Source organism: Stegodyphus dumicola, chromosome 9 (assembly GCF_044657685.1).
Source record: "Stegodyphus dumicola isolate Sdum_Otavi_A_Nest chromosome 9, ASM4465768v1".
In the NCBI taxonomy this organism is placed as follows: Eukaryota; Metazoa; Arthropoda; class Arachnida; order Araneae; family Eresidae; genus Stegodyphus; species Stegodyphus dumicola.
This window is the reverse complement of record NC_140776.1, coordinates 70,753,776-70,777,824: the sequence shown is the minus strand read 5'-3', so window position 1 is coordinate 70,777,824 and position 24,049 is coordinate 70,753,776. Positions and strand designations below refer to the sequence as shown.

Genomic DNA, 24,049 nt, shown 5'->3' with positions numbered 1-24,049 from the left:
ATACGTTTCTTCTGTAATTCCACAAAATAAAAGGAAAAAACTAATACAAAGAAACGAATAACACCAAACATACATTTAAACTGAAAGACAAAAAGAACTGAAATTATATAGTGACCAATTTATGATAATAAAAAAGCGAATAAACAAAATTGTTTCTTTGTTGAAAACAAGTTACATAAAAAGCATGTAATTTTAAAAAACTACGTGCTTAATTTTTTCTATCTTTTCATGATTCTGTTTTTTGGGTATAAAGCTAAAAATATAACTATTTGCAAAATATCCTTTAGATTGTAATACTGATATTTCTTTTAACTGTTAGAATGCCTTTGATTACTTGAACTTAACACCTTTTATTACGTTTTTCCATTATTTTTCATTTTTCATTTTTTAAATATCAAATGACTTTCTGTCGGGGGGGGTTCTTACAGTTTATGCTTACTGTACATATATTAAAGTGTAAAAATTTGTAAAAATTATAGACCCTTCCTTGATAACATAAAGTAGAGAACTCTACAGAGATGTAAGCGACTTATCGCTGTGTCTTGGAAATTAGGGGAAATTTTAAAGAAAAATGTTTCACATAGAGACTTTTTTTTTTTTTTTTTTGAAAAATTAAACAACAAAATAGCAGAAATTGCCCAAAAAAATGTACGAATGAATCTATATATGTTGTTTTTTCAAAAGTAATTGAAAATAAGCGAACCTTTTTGGAATATAGATTAACAAAAAATGTGTCTACATAAGCTGCAGGCTGCAGGTGTCGAGGCATTGTACTTTATATCTGAAAACTTATCAAAACGATAGACTTTGAATCTCTTTCTATTACAAGGCTATAAGCTTGTTTTTCAGTTTTACTTTAACCCATCCAGTCATCTTCTTCGAGCTCTTTCATAATAAATTAACTAACCGTTTATAAATTTATGTTTCTATGCGGTTTATAAATACGACAGAACCTAACAGCTAAAGGTATGGATACATCATTTAACTTGAGTTTACCCTAAGTTCCGAGAGAGAATTACATTCATTGCTGAGTTTCTTTGTAATTTTCATTTGATCATCTGTATACTTAAGTAATATTATGAAAGTTCATTAAATAAAAATCATCATCGTTTTAGAATATATTTTATTTATGTCAAAAAAGTAATTTTCGACACAGCTTTTCTGTTCGCAATGCCAATAGCCCAATGCCCCAATATGCATTAATGATAAATCCAATAGTCACGTTGATAACTGAAGATCTTTTCATAAGAATAAATTATATTGCCCTCCATACAGTGCTTCCTCATATGCACTGTGTTTGTGTAACATATTCGCATATCAAAATTATAAAAGTTATACAGCTCACTCACTCACAGACACACTTTCACAACTATCACAGAATATCAATACATTGATTTATTAGAATTAAAGATCAATAAATTTTGAAATTTTTTTTTATTTTAGGTTGGATATAAATGTTGTGAATAGAAAATAACACCTTCTTTTGCACGTTATAATACTTCCCATCAAACTTAAACTGTTTTGAAAAATTACTAGACTTATATATATTTTTATTTAATAATTTAAAACTTATCCCTTATTTTAATTTAAAAAGTTATTTTTTAAAATATTCATCATTAATTCCAAAGTTTTATAACTAGAGGCGACATTTATTTTTCAAATTTCACTTTAAGTATGATTGTCTTCCTAAGAATGTATTTAGAAGAAATACCTATTCACTCAAAGTCGAAAAATAAATAAATAAATTATTAGTTGCAATCTGAGAAATTCAGAATACAGCTTAACTTTTCACAGAAAATTTATCTTAAAAACTTTTAATAAATTTGAAAACAAAAAGAATTTTAAACGGATACTAGTAAAATAATAGTTTTTAAGCTAGTCTTTTAATTTTTTAACTTTATTTTCATGAATTTGAATCACTTTAATTTCAGTTATATTTCGACTAATACATTTAACCAGTTGTCGAGAATCGAAAGACTTCAATCAAATATTTGCAGTTTCTTTATTGAAATTAAAATATGCTGTTATTATATTAAAATATTTGGCCTACAGTATAATATACAAAATTAGAAACTATTCAAAATAAATTATCAGCAAGAAAATGATTAAACTCATTTTAAGCTTCGAGACAACCAAAAAGAATAGAAATTTGTTTACTCGAGAATGGAATGAAACTTTCACTTGCCGACAGAAAAGAATTAAGAAATACTGCATCCTGAAACGCATATTAAATAAATAAATAAAAAAGTATGAACTATATATTTTGCTAAACGCGTTATTTACCTAGACGTTATCAATTTTTTAACGATTCATAATTCAAATGAACCTCTCTGGTATTCGCATATAAAATTATCACTATTGCTTACGCAAAATTCACTTTCTGTTGATAAGATTTTTAAAAGAAGATGCTAAACGTTCAAGGGCAGCAGATGTCTTATCAAACTTTTACGCCAAACGCATAATACCCATAATGATCCGAATATATCAACACCACCAGTCCTTTTTTTCGTTACGAGTTTTAAAGGTACCAACATGCGCTGAATGTCAAAGTTAAAGTTAAAATAGCTACTTTTCTTTGTTCAAAGAAACGAAATTCTGCTGTGTACTAGTGAAAACAGGAGAAATGAAATTCTTTGCTTTTGATTTCTTCTAGATGTAAGAAAAATCTCTGCAAAAATCATAAGACGTTATAAGGTACATTCTCCCTTCTTTCAGCATGATTTCGTGGCATAACGGTCGCACACTCGGCGCGTATCCTAGAGGTCCAGGTTCGACTTTCAGCGAGGGCATTGCACATTTTTCATGTACTCCTGCTTCAAAATAAGCCCAACGACTCTACAGTGGCGCCCGAAGTAAAAGGTAGTGAAAATTAATTGGTCACCACAAGGATCTGGTGACTGGATCCCGTAATTCCTAGTCGCCCTTTAAAAAAAGAGTATATAAAGCAGTTTCTCCTTTCTTTCCGCATACCTTAATGGTGTAAGTGGAAGCATACGCGATGCGTATTCGAAAGGTACAGGGTTTGACGGTTGCGAGGGCACTGCACATTTTCACGTCTCTTGATTCGTAAAAAAACTAATGACTCTATCGTGGCGTTCGAACTAAAAAGGTGGTGTACAATAATAAAAGAGAAACATATTGAAATATTAAAAAAATATATTACCGCCTGGACAGAATTTAAACTTGGTTCAAATGGTAGTATGTATACCTTTGCGAAATAATTGTTCGAGATACTTGCACGTGATACTTATAAGAGATTCTTGTAAATGATTTCCATTTTGAAGGTTAAAAAATAAGTTAAGGAAATGTGAAAGACGTGAGAAAAAGTACACGAGATCTGATGTTTAATATAAGTAACTGTTACGAATGACGCAAAGCCTTTTGTTTAACTTCCGCCTTCGTTCGCTCCGGACTAAACTGCTCTTTGAATATCAGACAACTGAAATTCCAAACAAAAATATAATTTTCCTGTTAATCATTCGTGGAGAATTTCAGAACTTGATAAAAATCTTTGATGAAAGAAGAAATTGCAGTTAGTCCTTGAAGGAAAATTTGACTTCTAATTTTATGTTTTTTACTTCTTCGTACGAAGTAAAGGAAGTATTATAATCGCGAAAAATTTCGGGTGTCATATTTAAAGGAAAATATCCATTTCAACAGCTCTCAAAACCATTTGAACGATGTTTTTGCGTGGCATCTGTACGCAAAGACATAATAAAGGACTGTTGACTGTTTTTGACAAAAAGGATTGTAAAATGGATTCAGAAGAGATTTTTTTCCTCGCGACTGTATACGTATGTACGTACGTATGCATCTGGCATAATTCAAGACAAGTAGCCGTAGAACGTTGAAATTTTGTACATGGCACTGTTATAACATATAGTTGTGCATCTCCCTTTTTTGATGCAATTGGCTGCACCTAACATATATAAATATATACATTCCCATTCTATGTGGTTTTTATGTTCCAATTAAGTTTTTTATACCTTTAGTTAATCTGCATGCAATAGTGGTAGAATTTTCAACAATTTAGAAGTTGAAGTGGCGAGTATAATTTTATAATTTAATAATTAAGTGCCGATAATTATTTTGTATGTCTAATGAACCGCCATTTGTTTACATTTGAAACTCAGAAGAATAGTGAATTCAGTCAGTTTCTGCATCTTCGGTGTCTTTTTGCCAAGTGGAACCAAAAGTAAACTTTCAGTTTTATGCGCCGAAAAATCTGCCTTCTTGTCTGCTGGCCGAACTACTTGTTTTTGCGTAGAAACGCTAATTTTAATTGTACTTTTTTTTAACTGTTTTAACTGTATTTGGTATTTTATGTTTTTCTGTATTTTACAATTTTTAATTAAGATATTTTGAGTTTGTATGTATTTTTGCCTTGCCACGAAATGAGAGCTAAACTAACTGAATAAGAAATGTATTTCTAATGAAATTCGAGGAAATAAGTTTAAATGAAATGCAGCAAAAAATGCGTATAATTTAATATTCCGTACAAGGAAGTCATGTGGTGTACACATCAGATATTTTTGTTCTTCTATCTTTATAAATATCTGACCAGAAGTTATTGCTTTCATTTAGCGACTTTTATCTCTGGAACTTAAACAGCAAACAACTTTTTCCCAGTCAATGAGGTCTAAAATTTTTCCTTTATGTTATATAAATATGTTTCTATGTTATAAAAGGATTTTGCTGATAAATCATTTAAAAAGTAATTTTATTCGAAATTCTAGAGAACATTTTGTAATAACCGTTTACAGTCATTATAACATACCAAATACGCTTTTAGCATCTATAATATGACGATTTTAAATTCTTAATCCTAGTTCTTGTGCACATTATTGTCTTAATTAAGATGATTTTTTGCATTAATTTATACACGAAAATTTTCCCTAAGTATACTTTACTTGAATAATAATCTAAAACGTTTTCACACAATAATATACTTTTTAATATTTCGATGTTTATACTGCTTATGTTCAAAACAAGCAGAAACGCCACACCTTTCAGAATTAAAATAAAGTTTTAATTTTATTTTACAGGCAATACTTAATTTTATCAAATGGAAGTTCTATACTTCCTAGCAAAATACATTTTATAGATACTATTGTGCTCAAAAATTGACAGACAATAAAAGAAAAGAACTCAGCAAGAACACATCATTTACTCTCTCAGGCAAGCATTGCCCATTGAGACGAAATATAGTCTTCGTCTTCAACTTATTCTCGTATATATCCGAATCTCAGAGTAAAGCTCGGTGATAATATCCTTCATCATTCACCATTTTTTCACATTTTCTTCAATATAACTGCTGCCGTAATTTATCTGAAGTTAACGCCTTAAGAAATTAAGATTAGATAGAGACTGCCTCATTAAGAAATCGGATAATTGTGGTTTTGGTAATATCTAGAGATAAGTTTAGTATTATCTAGAGATCTTGTGTAAGAAGTTGAATGATTGTATTTGAGTATCATTGGTGCCTTTAGTAGTGTTTTATTATTTGATAATTATTTTGTATGCCTGTATGTTATTTTTTTCATTTTTACTATGTGCATTGCGAAAAAAATGGTGCAGTTCTATATCTCCCTTTCTTTTGGGCCGATTGCCGAAATTGAACTTGCGTTTTTTCTGTCTCCAAAGCGCGACTTAGGATATATATTAGATTTATATATAGCACTGTTATAACATAGGTATTTTGACACAAAATCGAACTTTTTCTAAAATAACATACCAGTTTTTTTACATATTTCGATTCTACGATTCAAATTATGCCTAAATATTAAATTTTGTAAAATTTGGTGCGAAATTTATGGAGCAATTTAAAATTTTATCTAGGCAAATTTTTTTTTCAGTTTGCGCCAGGAATAGTTCACTTGTTGAATTTCTTAATATATAGCAACCTATTTTCCTTTCCTTTCCATTTTGCCAGAGGGAGAAAAAAGTCACATTGCTCCTACCTTTTTAGATTGTTGCATGAGCGGAAAAAAGTCACGTCGTTCCTACTTTCAAATAATTTTAACAAAGTGCGTAAACCGTATTAGATTTTATTATCGCTTTCAACAAATATGCCAAATTTCAAAACGTGGTAATATATAAATTCACGCATATTTTCGGAAATTTGGAAGGTCTAATTTTTTGCAGGTATATTTAGAAATACATCTACTTTAAGGTGACGGTAAAACTTTTATAAAGTATAATTCAATTTTTTTTCCAAAAATTTATAAAAATATTTAAAAATAAGTCATAAAAATATAGTTGAATTTTATTTGGAATGAACCTAAATTTCCAACTGTGAAAGAAGGAATCAAGTATGTGTAATAAAAAAGAGACATACCAAATTGAATTAACATTGAGGAGCTAAAATTTTGAGAGCTAATTGTTTAAAAAATACTCGTGCGATTTTTACAAAACTTGGCAGTTTGGGATAATTTGAGTCGTAGAATCAAAATATGGAAACAAACATTGGCATGTCATTTTAGAAAAAGTCCAATTTCGTGTCAAAATACCTATATTAGAACAATGCTATATATAAATATAATACATACCCTAAGTCGCACTTTCGAGACATGGAAAATGCAATTTGAATTTCATCAATCGGACCAGTAGAACGGAAGATGTAGAACTGTCCCCCCCCTTTTTTTTGCGCAGTATACTTCTGATTATTAACAAATTTTATAATTAATAGCGAAAAATGAAACGTTATGTTAATTTTCTGAATCATCGGAATGGAAATACATTGCTATGAAAGTGGAACTTTCTATCATTTATCGGTATGTTACTGCAAACTATGCAATCAAAAGTTTACGATCTTGACGATAGCAAACTTCTGTTTCATTATCAAAAATCACCCATATCAGCTGAAAACACTATTAGATGGCTTCTGGAGCGAAAGAATATTCATTTACATTCAGATACATCGTGAGAAAATTAAATTATTTATCTGATTACAGTCACACGCAAGGTCCTTGTCTCGGCCTGTACTTGTAATGGTTTTAATTGTTTTTATTAAGAAGAAAAGCAATTTCTCACTTGATAAATATGTGCATGTCTTCATGATTGTGATGAATATCTGCCTTTTCAAGTACAAAGATCATCGGAATGGAAATACATTGCTATGAAAGTGGAACTTTCTATCATTTATCGGTATGTTACTGCAAACTATGCAATCAAAAGTTTACGATCTTGACGATAGCAAACTTCTGTTTCATTATCAAAAATCACCCATATCAGCTGAAAACACTATTAGATGGCTTCTGGAGCGAAAGAATATTCATTTACATTCAGATACATCGTGAGAAAATTAAATTATTTATCTGATTACAGTCACACGCAAGGTCCTTGTCTCGGCCTGTACTTGTAATGGTTTTAATTGTTTTTATTAAGAAGAAAAGCAATTTCTCACTTGATAAATATGTGCATGTCTTCATGATTGTGATGAATATCTGCCTTTTCAAGTACAAAGATAAGCAACTACAGCTGATACTGAAGATGGTGCACTCTTAGAAAGGGGTGAAATTGTATTGTTAATTTCTCTATCTTTAGGTAATTTCATGGAGCCATACATGATGTAATCAAGGCTGAATACCAAACAAAATCTTGTCCTATGATTTCCGGCATTAAGTTATGATCTATTGTTATGTTATGTCTGTGACGATTTGATTTTGCTTTAACTAAGAAGTTATTTTAAATATTTTATTTAATTGACTGATACATCGTGAGCCCTTTTTTCCTTCAGTCTAACATGTGCTGTTAGTCAGTTACTTACATTTTTCCTTCAGTCACGCAACTCGTTCTTTCCAGAAAGTAGATTTTTAAGTGACAATCGTAGGTATATAAAATTCTTAATCGAACCACAGATGTGAGTGAGCGAACGAGAAACTTCTGAGTATCGAATTAGCTGTTGACGAACGTCTCGCAGTAAAAGCTGTTTCGTACTGAATAGGTTGTAAAGATTATGTTAATTTTATTAACAATTAAATTTTGAGTTAAACTTCCTTTCCTATGCCTTCTTAATTTCAACTTGCCACTTCCGGCCAGAACCTAGTTTTAGAATCACGTCTGAATGCTGATGAGGAAAAGCGGTATTTAACCGGGAAGTTCTACTGTCTTAGTAAGAGAGATACATGATATTCTGCCTAGCACGCGTCCGCCTTTTTAGGCTACTCTCTCGTAAGGTATTATTACGCTCGGCCGTACTTTAGACCCTTCATACTTCGCAGTCAATTAGCGTTAAGAGGAAAACTCTGTTAGAGTTTTGATAGCTTCGACTATATGTTTTTTAGTTAAGATTAGTTAAGTTTATTCCTTAGTATCTTAAGTTGAAGCCCGAATGTCGGCTTTATTGTGCAACTCCACGGCGGAGTTTTGTTAAACTTTAGTTGGAATTATAAAGGGTTATTTCACCCTTCTCCCTTGTTGTTTTCTACCTCACGAACTCGAGAGATTATTCGCTTACTAGTTAAAATTCTTCACATTCATCTGTAACTTAGTAGTACACAATGGAAAATCCTACAAGGCATCCAAATGATAAATTGTAATTGAACTTTTAAACACTTTAGTATTTCCTAGGAATAGTGCATTTGCTATTAATCTGAACCCCGAATCTCATTGAGCTTAAATTTTATTCTACATTCAGTTACTAGTCAAGTTACTTTTGCCTTTCTAGTTAAGACTTCAAGTAGAGACTTCGAAAATTTAATTTGATTTTATTCAGTGTTTTATTCTGAATGAACTTCCTTACCACTCCCTTCATGAAATTTTGTGATACTGGATCTGTTTCACACCTGTTAGAATTCAGGCATACCTATAAAGTGATTTTGCTGTGCACAAGTTACATCAAATTTTAAGGTGGGTCAAATTTTAAGGGTTTAAGTCTTGCAATTATAATTATGCGCGAAATATAGGACTTCCTGCAATTTAATGAAAAATATCTCCACATTATTTATAATGTAAGATTTACTGCAATGAGTGCAGGAAATCAGGTTTCCAGAAACTTAGTTGTAAGTGACTTTGGGCACCTTATTTGCTCTATAATAATTCCTACAAAACACTTTTTACAGTCTTAATATGAGTATTTAGATTTGAAAATTCATTATCTCCAAGGCAATAAGTGAGCACTATCTTGGTATTTACCAGATGGATGGTGCATATGAAAAAGCGAAGAAGAAATGACAATTTTTTTTAAAGCAGTTCCTCAAAGGAATGTTTGTAAGTGGTTAACATGCGCGAATATATTATCCAAAGTAGACTGCAAATCACTCTTCTTCATTTAAATGTCTAAAACAATGCAGCAGTTATTAGACTAATATTATACTTCATAAGACTACGTTAAATTTGCCAACCCATGACATAGTGATATGTAATATCATACTGAATCTGTTTTGTTTCATATACGAAAAACTATTTTATTTATTTAATAAAACATAGAAGTTCTTGTGCATACTATACTTGATTCTCCATAAGAGCATTTAAGTTGTTCACTGATAATAGGTGCATTTAGCTAACAAACGAAATGTGTTTCTAAAGCTGCATTTTTTATAACTGGTATGGAATCATGTTTCTCTTAATTTTCATAATGGTATATATTTTTTAGTTTTCATTTGCAAACTCTTTATCAAGGTTTTAGATTGAAATCTGATCATCTAGTCTTGCAATTTCTTTCACTTAATGGTACATTCCTCCCTGACGTGTTAGCCTGTAATATGATGTTTTCAGAACGCAAGGTTTCCTCCTCCCTCCTTCCCGTTGTTGTTACTATTCCTCCCGCTTGAAATCTTCTCGCTATGCGTGTGTCTGATAATTCCGAAAAAGGGAGTCAACAGCAACATTAGTCTAGGAATCATAATGAACAACAGCAGAATTTAAATCGTGAAAGAATTAACACACTTGGGATTTAGGATATGTATATACTGACTTCGATACCTAAGACTGACTTCGATTCACCACGTAAAGAACTCAAGCAATGTACTAGTCACACTGCCTATAAACTTCCAAGGAAACAATTGGGGACTAAATTCGCACATTTAAGACTCTCTATTCAACTGTCATAGAAAGAGTCGTTACATATGCTGCTCCATTCTGGTTTTTTTTTTTTTTTTTTTTTTTTTTTTAATAAAAACATAGCACACAGCATTTTAAACATAACAGCACATCTTGTGGTTAACAAAAAAAGGTACCACATGTGACGCTGAATTTAAAGTAATAGTCAAATTTAAATTAAAGCGTAGGTTAGTATTCTAAGACTACATAACTATATTTATATTTAAGTTGACTCCAATATTCTCACCGGAGTAACAATTTAAATGGCGGCAGCTATAACACAAAGCCGAATGACTATAATCTTATCAGAACTGTCAAAACTAAGTAGCGTGGCTTCGAGAGGCAGAACACGCTCTGCCTTACAATCCAGAAAATCTCACCCTAAATATTCCCTAAAACCATTCACATTTCTGGTGAGAAAAGGGAAAGAAGTAAAGACTGAAATTATAAATAACTTGTTAATTTAAAAAATAAATGCTACCTTCTCACATGATCTCATTTTATTACTGAATGTTCTAAGAAAACGTTTTAGTTCCTAATTCGAAAACTTTTTATGCTATTTATTTAAAAACCCTAAAGAAAATATGGATTACAGTAAGTATTCTATTAATAAGTCTTTGGACAGTGATTTAACATTTCTGATATTGTGAAGCCTGTAATTTAAAAACAAACACAGGATTTTCAATTTAATTTTCAATACATTTAGAATCGTCTGTTCCTAGAATTACTGATCTTAGCAAACAAACATTTAAATTCAGCAAAGTATACAGCAGGATAGCGTATAAGTTACTATCTAAGTGTCCCTTTTAACTTTTAGTGTTGTTTTGTGTAACTTTTAGCTAGATGACATCTTTTTAAGCTTAAAACATTAAATAACCAATACATTAATGAACGGTTAAACGTAAAATGTTAACAAACGATTAAAGAGCGTAATATATGCAAACTTCGTCAGAAGTAGGAATTTCACAAACAGGATCTTGGCGAGTATTAACTCAGCTGCTAGAAAATAGGAAGAGTTTACGTCAAATCTTTTTTTTTTTTTTTCCTTCTTTCTTTTAGTCTTCAGAACTGATTATGTAACATCTTGACGCTGAAGCTGTAAACCAGTCACTGAAACAACTTTGCTTACGCAAGGACTTTCTCCTCGACATTTCAGCTGATAGTGAGTTAATATCAAAGTGATCTTTGTTTCTTTTTTGCAAAACTTTTTATTCATCTTTTTATTTAAATTCATGTTTATCATTATATGTTTATCTTCACTACGCCATTTGATATATATAATGAAATATGATTTTAAAAGACGTTTGTTACCTAACAGATGAAGTAATAATACGTGCGCTTCTAAAGAAAACGGTAAGTAAGTAAAAGTTATTTTGTCCGCTTTTAGAGGATGTACTCTATGGTTATTATTAGAGAAATAGTTTACCATGATTTTTAAAATAATTTTTGATGATCAATATTGCATACCTGATCTATAGATGCGAAAGTGAAATTAAATATGCAAATATAGCTGTATTATTGAAAATACTTAATATCAGTGCAAATGTACTTACTAAGGAATACACAAATAATTTTTTCATATGTTTTTGTTTAATGCTAAAAATATTTGAACAGGCATAGAATTCTTTTTTATCACTTTTTGCATCTCTACATCTGAACTTTCTTATCATTCCTTTTATCTTCATCAGTAATGGCCAGCTGATGCCCTATCATTATATTTATAACTACTAATCATTAATTTTTTTTTAAATCTTTGGTTGCTTTTTCCCCTTTTTCTTGTCATTGTCAAATATTACTAAATATATATATATAATAAATTCAATAAAGAAAGTGAATAACATTCTGCCAAATACATCAATCATTACGGTAGATAAAAGCTGCGTGTCATTTTAATTGCGTTGATTAATTATTTATATACTTTATTTGAAAGAAACATCCAATAAAAGTGCAGTAATCCTTTGATTCCAATATTATTTTCTGCCATACATTTACAAATAACCATTTCTAAAACTTCTATAATGCATAGCATAGATTACTATTCATCGAATCACTATTGATATATTAAAGCTGTATTTTTCATTCAGAGAAAATCTAAGCATCTCGATAAATCACTTCAGATTACATTGTTTAGCCATTATCATTACACCTTTTAGAATATAGTCAACAAATATGCTTCAAGTTATCTCAGATAATATTTAGTTTATGTACTTTCAGCTACAAAATCTCTCTAATGGATTAACTTATAAAAAACTGTTATTTTTCCGTGGTATAAATATACTAACATCCTATAAAATGATGTTAAACTTTTACTTCATTATAAAGAATTTTTATTATATTATTTTTTAGAAAGAAGAAGCATTTTTTTAACATTGCTTGAAATAAATTTTAGGTATTGTGTGCCTTCCACTTTGAAATGGAATCCAGCACTTTACCTGACGATTCAGCATTCTTCCCGCTAGAGCTCAACATTTTGACGGAAAAAATGATTCATAAAGCAAAAGACGAGCTCGGAGAGACAAAGCAAAAGAGAGAGGAATGTCTGGAAGAATTTAAGAAAATGATCAGAAGTAAGATTTTATAAATAAACTTGCATATGAATATGATACATTCTTTTATTAGAAATAATGCTGCAAAATATGCTGTATTCCATTAAGCTTATAAACCGCAAATATACTTTCTCTAACACATACATGTCAGCGCTGTCTCAAGTTGTTTAAATCCCTGCCTATTAATGGCAAGATTCATAATGTAATATGCATAAATTGAATCAAAATCTAACATGTTAAATTTGTTTATATCTACGAGTATTGTTAAAATTGCGCATAAATATTCAAACACTTTCGAAGTTTTTCTTTCAGGGTTATTTGAGCAAATACTTTATTTTTATTTTATGAATATTGAAAAGTTTTATTTCTCTGTAAGATTTGCATGCTTTCCAATTTCCTGTTCATTACCATCTTTTTCCTTTTCGTAACTTCAAATAAAAAAAAAGAAATTCAAATTGTGAAATTCAGTAAAATTTTACTTTTAATTTTTTATTGTCAGTCTTCCTTTACGAATTCTAAAAAAAATTATATTTACTTTTAGAATTTTTGTTTGCGTTACTTAATATTTGCTCGTAAAATGTAATATATAGAATATATTTGGCATCTGTAAATTTAAATGACTTTGCTCGTTCAAAGGTTTGCTAAACGGACATTTAGTAGCTCTGAAATAGCTATTAACATAGAAATGTATTTTATTGAAATATAAAAGTTTAAAGCTACGTATGGTGAGGTTTCGCCTAGCTAATGGATTCATCTAGATTTCGAGTCAATGACTACTTCTAGTCAGCAAGTTTCCATATTCTTTCCTAGACTAGTCTACTACTATATTTTGTTATCTATTTTCCTTCTAAAAACAGTATTTCATAGCACATATATAGGTAGGAAAATATATAGTGTATTAAGTCACATCTTCTACTGCTCTCTATTAAATCAAAACTTGTACTATTTTCTGTCAATATAACTCTTTTAAAATTCACTTTTAATTAAAATACTGCATAAATAAATGGAGACATAAATAAAAGTAAAACATAAGTACACATCTACAGTGATACCTTTCTTCATAATTAACAATCAGTATAATTGATTGTAGTTAATCTAATGAGCAAGCTTGACTGCGTAATGATTGTGTTTAGCTTATGTTTCACTAAATTAAATTCCGTTTTGCAACTAAATCTCGATTTTTATCTTGATATTTCTGTTTTTGTATACTACTTAGACTTTTAAATCGTATCAAGTTTTTAATACTTTTTTATATTTTATATTTATATACAGTTTATCTTTTTATTTTAGCTTACTTCACTAAAACGCATACTTTTACCTTGAAATTTCGTCGACACTTAGAGCAAAATTGCTTGCAGATTTTATTTCTGTTATAGAATAACTTATATTTTAAGTGCAATAGAACTCCAGATATCTAAATCCTTCACACTCAACGGATTTTCATTTCGGCCCGCATACATACGTCTGCTAAGTTATACAGGCCGCAACTTGGTATAACATACCTCATAGTTTAATAATATAAAAAGAGAAAATAAATTTTAATGTTTCCAAATATTTATATTAATATGAATGTGAGGTTTGTGTGAGTTTTGTAACTGGGACTAACGTTTTGCTGTTTTTGACGAATCACGTTCTTCGAGCTAGTCTTAACACATGAAGATGAAAATCAGTAAACCGATTTCTATATAAACGCTTCGTATATTTTATTTTAGAACAGAATTGATTCCCAAATATATGTTGATGTAAAACTCGTGAGCCACTATGTACTCATTTTTATACAATCTGTTATTTTTGCGGGCTTCTAAAATTAAATATATTACTCTTCTTTCTTCTTTCAAAATATCCACCAAATTTGTATCACTTTTGAGCTCAATGATTCCTAAAATAACGTTTCATAATCTTACCAAAATATATATAGTTTTGTAATAATTGTTATTTATACCTTCAGGATTTTCTATTGACAACAGGCAGTTCTTAATACTTCTTAATTTTGAAATCTCTTCGTAAATTTTTTGGATAAAGCATCTAAACAGTTTCAAATAATTGAAAAATGTTCTGGAGATATTTGAATAATATCTTCTTGAATTTTTATTATGGTTGCAAAAACATGCAGTATTTGCGTTTTGTTTTTCCTCGTAATAAATAATTAATTTATCTTCAAAAGCAAATATTTTTTGCCATCTGCGAACCAATTTTATTTTCACCCTATAAATTTTGGCTTCATCCGTTAATTTTTTCTGAATGTGGCGTAGAAAAGCTAAAAGACGCGACCAGACATCGTTTTTAAATTTACTATACACTTTGTTGTTTTCTTATAAAAGTAAAATAATTTGTCGGCGCAAAGAAAAAATCTGGTGTGGGCACCATGTGACTTTCTTGTACGACCTATTAAATTGCACACATTTGTCGTGCGGAATACAAATTTCTTATAATTTTATTTTTTCATAACGAATATAAAACGTTCCAAAATATAAGTATAGAAACCGTGAAATCACATTCAAAGTTAGATTTCATTATTTGTCCAATTTGTTTTTAATATGACATCTGGCACAATTCGCAACAAATGGGATAAGCTTCATCTGGAACTCGCTAATTCATATCCAAAATTCACTGCTCTTGAGCAAAAGTCTTGGTCTAGAACGGAGAATGCAGTAAACCGTCATAAAAACACCCTTGCAGTTAAATTCGAAAAACTTCTTTTACAGTTTTCCAGTTCAAGTAGTTCCAAAAATCTTCCCATTGTAAACATTAAGCCAATAGTTAATATTTCTAATGTTAGTTTATCAGAAGAACAAGAGAGAATTCTAAAATATAATTTTAACTTCTAACAAACCTCTAAACCTTCGATTTCAAAGATTTTTGCTCCTATCGAGAAAGCTTTCAAGTTCAGTAAAGTTTCAGATTCACAGAAAGAAATGATCAGGCATCTTATCGCTCATAATGTGAAATTCAATAATAAACCTTTGAAACCAAATCTAACTGCGAGAGAAAGAGCTACAATGCGCGAAATTCATTCTAACCCGGATATTATCATTTCAAAGGCCGACAAAGGTGGCCAGATAGTCGTCATGGATAAGAACGCTTACATCGATGGTGTCATTAAACTCTTAAACGAAGGACCATATAATCCGATCCCTAAAGATCCTTCACCTTCGAACCTGTCAAAAATAAAAACTGCGATCAAATCTTCACAAATCTTTTCAAGCAACTTAAAACATTCGCTTATCCCATTTGTTGCGAATTGTGCCAGATTATATGCTCTTCCCAAAATTCATAAAAGTGGTATTCCTTTTCGCCCTATTGTATCAAATTTAGGTAGTGCCTCGTATCCATTAGCTAAATATTTAGTTTCTAGATTTTCAACTCTATTAGACAATAGCATTTACACCATAAAAAATTCATTAGAGTTTGTAAAAAAGGTTAAAAACATTTCTCCTAGAAATTTACTCATGGTTTCTTTTGATGTAAAATCCTTATTCACCAATGTTCCAATGGAGGGTGCATTAAGATGTCTAGAAACCAGACTTCGCGAATTTCATTTCTCTTGCATTGAAATTGATGAGCTAATTTCTTTCACTCAACTCTGTTTGAAACAAACGCATTTTGCTTTCAAAAATAAATATTACAAGCAAACTGAGGGATTAGCCATGGGAAGCCCCCTCAGTCCCATTCTGGATGATATCTACATGCATTATTACGAATCAAAATTGTTTGATACTTTAAACTTCCCGTTATGGTTCCGCTAAGTAGACTACACTTTTACCCTGTTTGAAAGTAATAAAGATGATTTAATTAAAGTTCCTTTAACAATGAATTCCATTGATCCTGTTATTCAGTTCACTTTTAAATTTGAGACCTGCAATTATCTTCCATTTCTCGGCATTCTGGTCACAACTTCAGTACTACGGTTTACCGTAAACCATCCAACTTCAGTACTACGGTTTACAGTAAACCATCATCGGTTTGCCTTCCACCACACTTTAAATCATGTCATCCGACAAAATAAAAGTTAGCTTCATTTTATTCCTACGTTTTCCGTGCTCTTTAAGTTTGCTCCACCAAACTATCCCTTGATGAAGAACTAAATTATTTAAAAGAAATAGCTATTGACAGGGGCTTTTCACCCAACATTATTATTTAAAAGTAATAGCTATTGACAGGGGCTTTTCACCCAACATTATTAATCAAGCAGTTAAAAAATTCTCATCTCAACACACTGAAAGGCACACTCTTGTTTTAGGAGATTATAAAAATTCTGTTGTCATTCCCTTCTTTCCATCAATTAGCTATAAAGTTGCACATATTTTGCAGAAATTTAACTTTCGGCTCGTTTATTCTTCCAGCAATAATATTCCAAGGTTCATACTCAAGGACCCCATTCCGGATATGAATTCCTGGGGTATTTACATGATTCCTCGCCAGTGTGGCTTAATTTACATTGGCCAAATTAAAACAGCCTTAAAATTTCTCATTAAGGAACATGACGTATATGTTAGAAAAAAGGAAAAACAGAGATCTTCTGTTGCCCAACATTGTTGGTCCGAAAATCACACTTTCAATTTTTCTGCTGCCAAAATTATTCAAAAACATCTTCAGTTGGTTAACTGGATTTTCTAGAGGCATTTCACATTCAAAAAAATCTTTCTGTTCTATTTAACGACCCTAATTCCAATCCATCTTTGCCTTCAGCCTTTAAAGAAATTATGTTTTAGTTCTGGTTTCATCAACAGATGGCGCCAGTGGCTTACCTCCTATCCAGGCTTCCTTATCTTATCTTATCTAATCATTATATCTTATCTTGTTCATTTGCGCTTTTGCAGCTGAGGATGATGGTTCGGTAAAACCGTCGAAACTAGTCCTGTGAAAATTTAAAAATATAACGCTGATTTTCGTTGTTTGACTTCTAAATTAATATTTGTTCGGCGTGTATCTTAATCGGTCTCTGGTTAGCGCAGCATATATATATATATATATATATATATATATATATATAGTTTTGTTGCTCGCAATTGCAATACAAAAGGGAGGTGCACAACTAGACGTTATAGCAGTCCCATATACAAAATTTCAAAGTTCTACTGATAATCATTTTTGAGTTGTACGAGATATATGCGTACGCACAGATGTCACGAAAAAATACATTTCACATCCATTTTGGAAAAGTCCTTTATGCTGTCAATAGAGACAGAACTCTAGACATAGATCCGCCTCAAGGATTTTTAAACAAATGACTCTCGCGGTTGTGATATCTATGGTCCAATGGCCCTCGTCCAAGCAAGCGCAACCTCTGCAATCCTCGCTCGGCTTTATACAAAGCATTGGGCAAAGCTATAAAAACGAAGAGAATTTGATTACGCTAGTCATCTTGCCTCCGGCCACCACTTCATCGGCAACATACTCTATAGGGTGCTCTGTCCCCGTCACGAGAACCGAATGGAATCAAACACTCTAGGACTTGGTCGGTGATCTCCGATCTAGCTCCACAACAGCCAAAGGAACGGACACGACGGTATCAGTACAGTCCCTGCCAAGGACGGTACCAGTACGGTCCCTGCCAAGCCTGAACCAATCTTCGAATGAACTTATGCTCTAGTCCTGTGAAGGCTGATTATATACCCCTGCGGTTGAGACTGCCTAAGTACAAATCCTAGTTAGTACTTCCCAGGAATTCTGAGTCAATCCCCGGAGATCGTCAGTAGGGACAGTCGTTAGGAAAAAAAAAAAAAAAAAAACAGTCAAAATGGAATCAGGAACGGTTAAAATGGATATTTCCGTCGAAATATGATACCCGAAATTTTTTCGCTATTGCAATACTTTCTATAAAGAAGTAAAAAAAAAAAAAAAAAGAGCCAGAACTTCCGATTATCCATTTCATTAAGGGATTAAGGTATTCAAAAGAAAGTCGCTCTAATTACTGTTGACTTCTAAAACGTTTTTAAATTTTCTGTGATTCAGTTCTAATCTAACGTAAATAAATTCACAGTATTTTATTACATGTGTCGTCACAGTTTCTAAATCAGGCACACAGACACGTGCTATGGACTTTGTGAATGGTGAATAAGAGATTTGTTAAATCATATTTTGCTTTTAATAAGGAAATAAATCCATTTTCCCCATCATTAATGAAAACTCATATATGCGCACACGCACACTAATTTCTTACACCAATAGAATTCTTTTTCAGAAATCTATTAATAGTTTTGAACCTTTGGAGTGATGCTTTATCGAAAGAAATTTTAAAAAAAAACTTTCTTGAACATTGCTCACAATAGCGTGTAACGAAATAAAAAAACACTTGTAATAAATTTCATAAAAAATAAAAACATGCAATAAATTTCATTCATTTCTTGTCACCGCTATACACTGGTGTGCAAAAATTAAAGACGAAGTCGAAAAATTAGCATATCAGCTGAACGAAGAGGCAGAGCGGACAGAAAGACCAATCAGGAGATTAAGTAAGGTGATGTACGGTAGCACATGCGCAGATATGCAGGTAGACGTAATGGGGGAGTGTCTGAGTAGTATAAAGCATGTTGTCGGTGTAAGATCAGTATTTCTGGCAAAGAGATTGCACGCCATATAGCAGTTAAAATCACACCGAGTTGCTGCCTCAGCGAGAAATGGCGAATAATCAATCTGTTAGACGACATCTGGATGCTTTTACCCGAGGTCGAATCATTGGGAAGTTGGAGGAAGGCCGCAGTGTGACAAGTGTGGCTGCAGAGTTCGGAATTGCTCACGGCATCGTTTCACGACTTTGGAGACAATTTCAAACTACAGGAACAACTATCCGGGGGTTTAGTAGTGGTCGTCCACGAGGAACCACACCCGCAGATGACCGGTATATTGCCTTACAGGCCAGAAGAAACAAGCGGAAGACAGCGGGAGAAATCTCTAGACACACGACACAGGCGACTGGACGACCGATATCGCGTTTTACCGAGGCCAGAAGACTGCACGGTGGTGGTCTGTTTGCACGACGCCCTGTACGGTGTGTACCTCTAACGCCTGCCCATCGGAGAAGGCGTTCTCTGTGGTGCCGGGAACACCGGAATTGGAGAGACAATGAATGGAGACGAGTACTCTTTACAGATGAGAGCAGATTCAGTCTGAGTAGCGATTCTCATCGCATACTCATCTGGAGAGAGAGGGGAAGCCGCAATCATCCCTCGAACATCATTGAAAGGGACAGGTATGGAGGTGGCAGTGTTTTCGTTTGGGGAGGCAGTTCCTTTTCATGGACGACAATGCACCATGTCATCGCACAGTAGCTGCCGAACAGCTCTTAGAGAGTGAGGATATTGAACGTATGGATTGGCCGGCACGATCTCCGGACCTCAATCCCATCGAGCATGTATGGGATTTTCTAGGCAGACGCTTGGCAGCTCGTACCTTACCACCAGTAACGATTCCGGAGCTTCGATTGGCGCTGCAAGACGAATGGGCAGCAATGCCTCAACAACTCATTGACACCCTCATTCTCAGCATGGGCAGACGCTGTGAAACCTGCCTAGCCAGTCAGGGGAAATCATATCCGTGCTACTTTTTCAATAAAGCTTCTTTTTATCCCTCTGATTTCTCTTTTAGTAAGTGTTGCTTACATTACTCATGTCATTACGTATTGGGGATCTTACGGTATTAAATGTGTTGATTTGGAAAGCTTTTGTACAAAGTTATATTGAAAAAACCGTCTCGTCCTTAATTTTTGCACACCAGTGTATGTCGTGAAATTGACATCTATTATATTTTAATTACACATCGTATTTATCACTTATAAGATTTTTTAAGAAAGTTAATTTTTCATTGCTTATCAAAGACTTGCTAGGAAAAGTGTCAATAATGATTTATGTTTCATTCACAGTAAAATAATAGAAATTAGAGTAATGTAAGTGCTAAACATAGACGTAACAACACATTTGTAATTGATCGTACAAGATTAATTCGGATCTTGACAACATGAATCGTGTATCCACATTCATGTATTCGGCATTGATCAGTATTTTAATAGTTGTACCAGGAGCGTCAAAAAATTAAAACTTTTCAAGATACATAAAACCTGAGCATGCGTTTGAGAAACTGAAAACTTTTCTATAGCGCATGCCACTCGCAATATTTGCGTCCATAAACTGTACTTAAATTTCGTTTGGGGATGCATATATAAGCTCATATACAAATAATTATGTTGTTGTTTTATCTGTAAGACAAATGCGTATTTATTATGATGCAAGCAAAAGGAATTACTTTTTTCTTCATTTTTGGCTCATCCTATTTTGTTTCAATAAGAATATACATTCAAAAAGAATAAAATATTTGTATTTCCGTTGAATAAAATGCAAAATGGACTTATTTCAAAAATTTAAATTATGAAATTATGTTTACAAACCTTCATTTGACTTTGTCCCTCTGTGAGGGATTACCCCTCTCCGGGAGTATGTTTTGTTTTTTGTTTGGACCAAATCTTAAAATCAAATATTGACTAGCTTCTATTGAACAGATTTTTTTTTATTTTGCACAAACTTGTTTACAATGAAAAAACAGTATTTTTCGGAAGTTCGTTTTGTCAATGTAATGCAGAATTTTTAATGGCAAAATTTTCACGTGTGTATTTGTTTAATGATCAGATCCATCATCGCAGTGTTTCAATTCTTTCGTTATCGGAGAGACTATAAAACAACCTTCCAGCTGAAATTTATTGATAATTTTTAGAGCAATTTATAAATTCTTAGCTTTTTTTTTTCAAAACTGATTAACGGTGGTCTGCTTACAATGATGGAATTTAAATCTAAACTGTCCAAGAAATATTTAAACGCATTATATATAATCTTACACCATTGTATAGATCGCAAGACCTGAATAGAAAGGTGTCATCACGTCTTCGTTAGTACTGATTAGGGAAATAGTTTTCCTATGATTTCAGGTAGCGGTTGCCTTTCTTTATTACTTTTTATTCCTTCTATGGTAAATTGTTTAAATAAAGAACAAAAAAATTCATTCATTTAGATCATTATGTCTCATATTTTAGTTATCAAAATATGTCACTGTGACTAAAAATAAAACCGAGAGGCGTCTAAAAAGTAAATATTTTTGGATATTAACAGAATTTTAAGGAACAAGAGAACTGTACCATGATAGAGACATGCTTGTATTCATTTCATCTAAATTTCTTTTGAAAGTATTGATTTAAATCCAGAATTGTTACCAGTTTCATATTTAATCATACATGACTAAGAGTATTGTGATAGTTAGGAAAACTATTTTATACTTTTGCTTCAAATAGAGTAGCCTAATTTTTTTATATTTATGTTTATTTAGGTAAAGATAGGATCCAGTTCTATTTTGAGCAAAATAAAAAAATTATTTTATATTAAGTGTCTCAAAATTAAAATTAATTCTATTTTTATATTTATTGAAATCAAAGTATACAAGAAAATTACTTTTTATAAAAATCGGAGTAAATCAATACTTCGAACTTATTTCTTTTTATCTAAAATTAAATAAACTGTTTGTTAACCGTGTTTGTTTAGTGTGTTTTAAAAAGGCTGCATTTTGTGGCTATACAATGACTCGCAGTGTCAAGAAATATATGCATACATACGAGCATAACCGCTTTTCTTTCAATGGTTATATAAGCAAATGATATATGGTGACATGTTATTTTAAACCTGCATCTTTCTTAAACAATATACACTTTATATTATTTTATCTTCTGTGCATTACTTAAATAAATTTAAAAGATTAAAGTGCATAACGAAATATCATGTTCCTGTCTTGCAGATTCCTTTATGCTTCAAACTTCCATGCTTTCGTGCAGTTATTATCCCTTTCTTCCCCTTCTTTCAAAACTAAAATCGGCTTTCTGGCCTTCTTTTCTGGAAGGAAAGTTTTCCGAATATTGCTGCATTAAAAACAACAGTCTCGCTACAGTGATTCTCAAAATTTGACTCTTTTACTGTACACAATAATATTAAATTATTTCTCTGGCGTAAATCTTGTCAATGTTTGGATATTTATCAACGCTTTCCTTGCAGAGGAAAAGAATTTGAATGCCAACACATGTAACGAATTCCTCCTGATTTTTTTGAGGGCAAAAAAGTTCAGGCTTGATGCGGCGTTTAAAGTTTTGAAAAAATATTACTTAAACAGGAAGACCTATTTAAGCCTATACGAGAAATTTTCACCTGAGCATTGTCGTGAAGTTCTACAAGCCAATTTTTTGAACTTTTTGCCTTTAAGATCACCTGAAGGAGCATCTGTCTGGGTACCAAGAATAGGTAAGGGATAGAGGTATACAGTTTATTACAGTATAGTTATTATAGTTATATACTTTATTTATAGTTACTGTATTATCGTTATGTATTGCTTGTCTCCATCAATATTTCGTAACCAAAATTATAGTCTCTGTTGCAATTAGAAAATATTTGTTGCGTAAATAATCCAGTAAAAATAAAAATAAAAAGATAACGTAGAAAAGAGCGATAATGAAAAAAAAAAAAAAAAAGAAACTTGCATGTTGGGTCTTCAAATTTTAGTTTATAAATACTGTTGTTGAAGAAATATATATAAATTCTGCAGATATTGTCAATGTATCGTAGGCATTTAGTATTTAAATAATGCAGACACAATTAGTAATACTGAAATCATTTCAGTGTCGGATTAAGCATTTAGCGGGCTCTAGAAGAAATTTAAATTGAGGTTCCATTTAGGTATGTTTTTACTTCCTTGTACGAAGTAAAAAGGAAGTATTGTATTCGCAAAAAGTTTCAGGCAGCATATTTCAACGAAAATATCCATTTTGACCGCTATCGAATGCAATTTAACGATGTTTTTGCGTGATATCTGTACGTAAGGACAGAATAAAATACTCTTTTCCTTCAAAAAAATTATAAAACTGCTTTAAAAATTAATTCTGAAGAGAATTTTTCGTGGCGTCTGTACGAACGTATGTACGTACGTGTCTCGCATAACTCAAAAACGAGTTTTGTATATAGGACTGCTATAACATGCAGATGTGCACCTCGTATTCTGGTTGCAATCGGCCGCACCAAACGTATATAAATATGTTTATATATATACGTTTTACTGTTACCCGGCTCAGTGATCTCAGTTTCTTTACTATTATATGTTTGTGAATTGTACATTTTTTGCTTTAAAAATGATTGTGTTATGTTATTTTTATCTTCCGGTTAAGGTTTTTATGCCTTTAGTAAATCTGCATGGAATATTTTTAGAATTATCAACAATTTTAAAGTTGTCTAAGTGCCGCTAAGCCTTTTTTTTTTTATGGCTGCCATTGATGTTTACATTTGAAACTGGAGACTAGTGGATTTGTTGCTAATCTAGAGAAACTTAACTTTGCAACAATAAAGATAACGCATTCATTTATTATTGCCAATTAAATCATGCTTAATTCTTTCTGGAATTTTTTCGAGGAAATAAGTGTTTCGGATTTACTTCGTAATTTT

At 31.8% G+C, this 24,049-nt stretch overlaps 1 protein-coding gene across 7 annotated transcripts in view; it reads left to right on the top strand.

The window, feature by feature from the left end:
• Positions 1–11,098: 11,098 nt before the first annotated feature.
• LOC118198100 (alpha-tocopherol transfer protein-like) overlaps positions 11,099–24,049 on the top strand; it is a 29,101-nt gene continuing 16,150 nt past the window's right edge. Inside the window, exons 1-4 of one of the 7 annotated variants that reach the window (XM_035369696.2) lie at positions 11,112–11,203; positions 11,360–11,394; positions 12,431–12,608; positions 22,616–22,858. In XM_035369696.2, the coding sequence (XP_035225587.1) occupies positions 12,455–12,608; positions 22,616–22,858 (397 nt within the window). In that variant the 5' untranslated portion in view covers positions 11,112–11,203; positions 11,360–11,394; positions 12,431–12,454. The other 6 variants (XM_085823589.1, XM_085823590.1, XM_085823586.1 and 3 more) reach the window with 6 other exon arrangements.